A 5,898-nucleotide genomic window follows, 5' to 3' on the forward strand; every position below is an offset into this window, starting at 1 on the left:
GTATTGATTTTGAGGAGACGTATTCTCCGGTGGTGGATGCAATTACATTAAGATATTTAATTGGCTTGACTGTGTATAAAAGTCTGAATATGCATCTTATGGATGTAGTCACAACATATTTCAAGATTTAAGGTACCTGAAACATATACATCAAATTTTCGGGAATGGTATTCAATAAAGTTACAGAGATCACTATGGATTGAAACAATCAGGACGGATGTGGTACTATCGCTTGAGTGGATATCTATGGAAAGAAGGATATCAAAATAATCCAATATGTCCATGTGTTTTTATAAAGAAATTACAATTAGAATTTGCTATTATAACTATAAATGTTGATGATTTGAATATAATTGGAACTCTTGAAGAGCTTTCAAAGGTAATAGAATATCTTAAGAAAGAATTTGAGATGAAAGATCCCGTAAAAACAAAATTTTGCCTTAGTTTGCAAATTTAACATTTGGCAAATGGAATATTTATTCATCAATCAACTTATACAGGACAAATTATGAAAATATTTTATATGGACAAAGCACATTCATCAAATATTCCAGTGGAAGTCCGTTCATTGGATATAAAGAAAAATATATTTTGACCTCGAGAAGATAATGAAGAATTCTTGGTCCTAAAGTACCATATCTTAGTACAATTGGTGCACTTATGTATCTTGCTAATAATACAAGACCGGATATTGAATTTTTAGTAAATTTATTAGCTAGATATAGTTTTTCTTCTACAAAAAGATATTGGAACAAAAGTAAGCATATACTCTGTTATCTACGAGGAACAATCGATATGAGTTTGTTTTATCCAAATAAATCAAATTTTGATCTACTTGGTTATGAAGATTCTGGATATTTATCTAATCCACACAAAACTAGATCTCAAATAAGTAATTTGTTCACATGTGGAGGAACTGCTATATCATAGTGATCGGTGAAACAGACAATAACGGTTACTTTCTCAAATCATGCTGAAATTCTTGCAGTTCACGAGGCTAGTCGAGAATGTGTATGACTAAGGTTAATGACTCAACACATTCGTGAAATGTGTGGCTTGTCTTCTAATAAAAACCTTCCAACAATATTATATGAATATAACACAGTTTGCATGGCCTAAATCAAAGGATGATATATTAAAGAAGATAGAATAAAATATATTTCACTGAAGCTTTTCTACGCTCTTGATCTTGAAGTAAATGACGACATCACTGTACGACAAATTTATTCAAAGGATAACCTGACAGACTTATTTACAAAGGCATTATCAATCGCAACTTTTGAAAAGTTGGTGCACGACATTAGAATGTGATGACTCAGAGATCTTAAAAGTGATGTTTTCATGAGGTAGAGTAAATATATTGTATATTTTTAGGAGTATGTATTATATGAAATATGTACTATTTTTCCTTCACTTAGGGTTTTTCCCAGTGGGAGTTTTCCTAATAAAGTTTTAACAAGACATATTTCATATATATATATAGGCATCTAAGGTAAAGTATTATGAATATTATAATAGAAAATAGATGCTCATTACTTATGTCCCATGGGCCATGAATCACCATTCATGCTGTCCATGTGCCTTCTAGTTATTCATGCTTGGTATCTATATAAGTCCACATCCTACTTGCAAGCCTATAAATAGTGGCATTTGGTGGATCTTAAAATCACACATACATTGGTGAGCATTCCACTTACACTAATTTTCATATTATCTAATTTCATGATTTTGATTATTTTATGTTTTTAGTTATTTTATTTTATAATTTTAGTTTTTATTTATTATTATTATATAAAAATATATTTATATTATATTTTTCATATCTATATTCCCGTTGTGCTCCTCAATTTCATAACAAAATTAATCTCAATTTCTTGTTTGAGTTTACAATAGGGGTCGGGAAATTTGAGTTGAACCACAAACTTAGTTATATACATATAAATGCCCATTGATTTATGTTCAAAATTGAAGATTGAAAATTTGTTAGTCAATAAGCTAAGGTCCCATTTGGTAATCATTTGATTTTTTTGTTTTTGTTTTTAAAATTAAGTCTATTTCATCCATATTTCTTATAATAATTTGTATTTTTCTTAAATACAATGGTTAAATGCTTAGTCAAATTCCCAAAACACAAACAATTTTTTTAAAGCTACTTTTTCTAATTTTCAAAATTTGGCTTGGTTTAATTTTTTTAAACCATTGGTGAAAAAAGATAATAAAAAAATAGAGGTAGAAATAGTATCGATAAACTTAATTTTTTTTAAAAAAAACAAAATGGTTAGTAAACCGAGCCAAAGTTAGTTGGAAACCAATTTTAAAACATGAGTTCTAATTAATGAATTCCTTCCCAATTAATTTTACCAAATACAAAAGTAAGATTCTCGTACAATAACTTTTTAGAGCAAATTTGGGGACTAAAAGCGAATTTAATAAAGTAGAAAAACTAAAAGAGAAGATTCAAAAAAAAAAAAAAAAAAAAAAAAAAAGGGTCAAAATGGAATGAATATAAAAATAGAAGGGCAAAAAAAAAAAAGAAAAAAGAAAAAAGGATTTCAACATTTCATTCATAATCAAAGTGAGTGATGCGGCGGAATTTTTCTCCATCTGCGTTCTTGCATTACTCGCAACAGCACGTATTTAACTCTCATTTCCTTCACTTCTCAGTTCTCTCGATAATTTTTCCACATTTGATTCAGAGAAAACCAATTTGCTTAGGGAATTAGGGTTTATGTGAGAGAGAAGGTATTTTCTCCATTGGAATTTTGGAACGATGAGAGCCAGATTGGTAGTGTTTCCAATCCGAGGAAGAAATTGGTGTTTCAGCAGATCCATCGACCCTGCCGCTTCGGATTCTGCTTCTGCTCAGACTCCTTCCACTTTCAAAGATCTTTGGACCAAAATTTCTTCATCTTCTTCCTCCAAATCCGACGCTGTTTCCAGCAATGCGGAGATTGTGACCGATTTCATCTCTTTTAAGGTTCTTCATATTCTTCAAGTTTCGTTTCGCTTCTTTGTTCTGGTATTCGTTTCGTTTGAATCAAATATGGCGATGCCATCGACGTTCTATTTGTCAGATGAATAAAGCTTGGACTGCTCTTGAGAAGGCTCCTCATGGATCGTTTAAAAATAAGCTTCACGGGTAAAATCTCCTCGCCAAGATTCTATTAGTCTATGGCGCATATCTAGTGAAATTAACCAATGCTGATCTCTTGATTTTCTGCTTGTAGGATCGGATTGAAGCTTTTGTCTCGAGTTAAGCCGTCTGAGATATTCTTGAAGTCTATAACTAAAGATGTTACGAGCGTCGAAATAACATATCCGTCGAGGTTTCATCTCTTTCACTTTGTTAAAACGTTTTTATAACAATTTCACGTTACCGCTGCTTATTTTTCGTCTTGAAATTCATTTGCCGATGTCTTTTTCAATACGTAATGTTATATAAAATTGGTTCCAAAACTAGTAGGAGAAGTCGATAAGGATTTGTTATGATTATTGCAATTTGTTATGTTATTTCACTAATTTCTTGCGACATTACAGTTTGAATCCACGGCTCGTTCGCAGGAGGTTACGACATATTGCCCTCAGGTGCATTTTCTTCTTTCATCCGCCAAGTTTGTTCAAGTATAAATATCGAATTTTTTTTACCCTCTAGTAATGCATCGATGATTCAAGAATGTGTTATTCTCTGCACCGAAGGATTTGAATAGACGTCTATAGATAATGTATTTTCTTTGGACGCTTAAGATCTGGTCATGAATCACGATCTTAGTAAGACCTTATCAGCACAGCCTCCAACAATACCAGTCTGTGGTTCCATGACAGAAAGTTTATTATGATCTCGAGTCCTTTTTGTTTCCAGAAAGCTATTCTTGTTACAAAAGTTAGAACTATGTCCCTTACTGACGTGAACTCTTTGTCTCGTGACCAGGGGAGCTGCCATCCACAGGAAATACTTCTATGGTTCAGTCTCGATGCTTCCATTAACAAGTGCATTTACTGTATGTTTGTGTTTATTTTGGTAAATCAGCCATACTTTTTTCCTGCATAGTTTGTTTTTCCATGTTGATGTTCTCATGAGTTGTATGCCTTTGACAACACGTCGTGCGGTTGCTACATTTCAATTCCCATTTCACTTAATGCATCAAGGAAAACTATAGGACTTATCTTGATTTCTATACTGGTTCACCTTATCATAGGTTTTACCTCTGCCAAACATTCCTTTCTTTTGGGTTTTGTTTCGCACGTATTCTCATTGGCGAGCTCTGCAGGTACATCGATTTAGTAGTTGTCACTTGACCCCAGGATTTTATTAAATTGTTTAAGAGTTCATCACACGTACTTAATGTTTCTGCATTTTTTTCGTTAAACATAAATATATATACTTCTAGGGAAGTGAAAAGCTCCTTCAGTTGGTCTCGGATAGATCTTACCCATGTGACTCATCCTCTGATGATAAGAAAACCGAGCACAAAGTCCAACAATATCCAGGTTCAGCACTGGTAAGTTCAAATTATTCTTATCTTTGAAGGCCTTAACAGGTTCACACTTCTATTCTTGATTGGAGTTGGAAAATGATCTTCTTTGATTTATCTTGTTCTCTTAGATGTCTTGGCAACCAGATAAATTTCCTATAGCAATTTTTTTACTCGATCCATGGTGTGCCTCCTGTGTAAATAAGCGTCTTTGGTAATCAAATGAAAAATTCATTTTGCATCTTAGTTATCCCAAGCTGTAAATTTATGAAGGAATAAAATGACGAGTACTATGAGTGAAGTTGGCCCCTTATTATTTCTAATTTCTAAATTTCATAGGCTATCATGTGAATATTTCCTTTGTTATTTTACATTTGATGATCCAATCCTTTTTTCTTTGGTTGATTATTATCTTCAAAGACATAGCAAATGCCATATTTTTCAGTCAGTCCTTGTATCATGCTTTAAAGGATCATGCATGCAACTGCAATCGCTCTAACTTGGATAGTGTTAATTTTATTTTATCTTTATGATTAGGACATGGAGCCATCTAAGGAACTCGACAAATTTTTGAGCCAAATGGAGGCATCTGGTGATATAACTGCAATTAAAGATATCTGCAAGATGTTTGATTTGAACATGACTAATGTTTTGAAGTACAAAGATACATTGTGATCAGTGTTCCCATCTTCAGACGGTGGGAAAGAAGGTGCAACATTCAATCAAAGGAGAGATGTGCTCATTGATATTCATGGGGTGAAAGAAGATCGACCAAAATCGTGGAAGATGAAACATGAGGCCGGTGGTTTGTTATGCTTCTTCTCAGTTTTTACATTGTTCTACCATTATAAAAGGAAGTGCATAGCTTGATTCCCCCGTTGGGCGGGGTGGCTTTTTAATGTGTTGGCTAATGTGAACTTATCCATTCCCACGGACAAGAATCGGAACCGTAGAATGCAACTGAAATGTCGTTGGCACCAGATCCCATACTGGTCAGTAACTTAACTAGCTTTCTTTGCTCGTAGAAACGAAGTCTTCTGTTTTATTTTTTGTTTTCGTGTTTGTAATTTAATAGCTTATCCTTGCATATCTTATTTTTGCAATAAACTATTTGATCTAACATTGAATGTTTAGGGAAAATAATGTATTTAAGGTTCTTTTGAGCCTACTTGTCTTCTGGTTTCCTTTTTCTCTCACTCCATTATTATCCTTAAAATTTATTTGAGAGTTGCATTCATTAAAATTCTTTTTTTTATATATATAAGAACCGATTTAGACAGTCCATTAGATTTTATTCTAGAACTATTAATATATAGTTCACACACATATATAAAGGCTTAGCAAAATATTATTGAGAAATGCTAGAATTAAATTGAGTAGCTGGGTTTTTTCTATAAAAAATTTAATGTGTTTCTTTTAATCCTTT

General features: G+C 32.7%; 1 protein-coding gene across 3 annotated transcripts; it reads left to right on the top strand.

Annotated features, from left to right (window-relative positions):
• Positions 1-2,536: 2,536 nt before the first annotated feature.
• LOC120084733 (K+-H+ exchange-like protein) lies at positions 2,537-5,640 on the top strand. Of its 3 annotated transcripts, none has more exons than XM_039040556.2 (8): positions 2,537-2,977; positions 3,075-3,139; positions 3,228-3,326; positions 3,538-3,585; positions 3,929-4,018; positions 4,197-4,268; positions 4,389-4,499; positions 5,010-5,640. In XM_039040556.2, exons 1-8 carry the CDS (start codon positions 2,771-2,773, stop codon positions 5,044-5,046), a joined length of 729 nt encoding a protein of 242 aa, XP_038896484.1. In that variant the 5' UTR covers positions 2,537-2,770; the 3' UTR covers positions 5,047-5,640. The 3 variants fall into 3 exon arrangements, with proteins under 3 accessions (XP_038896484.1, XP_038896482.1, XP_038896483.1); XM_039040554.2 differs by having other exon boundaries at positions 3,929-3,998; XM_039040555.2 differs by lacking the exon at positions 4,197-4,268 and having other exon boundaries at positions 3,929-3,998.
• Positions 5,641-5,898: the final 258 nt, after the last annotated feature.

This window comes from Benincasa hispida, chromosome 9 (assembly GCF_027475165.1).
Source record: "Benincasa hispida cultivar pf3 chromosome 9, pf3_genome.v1.1, whole genome shotgun sequence".
Classification (NCBI taxonomy): Eukaryota; Viridiplantae; Streptophyta; class Magnoliopsida; order Cucurbitales; family Cucurbitaceae; genus Benincasa; species Benincasa hispida.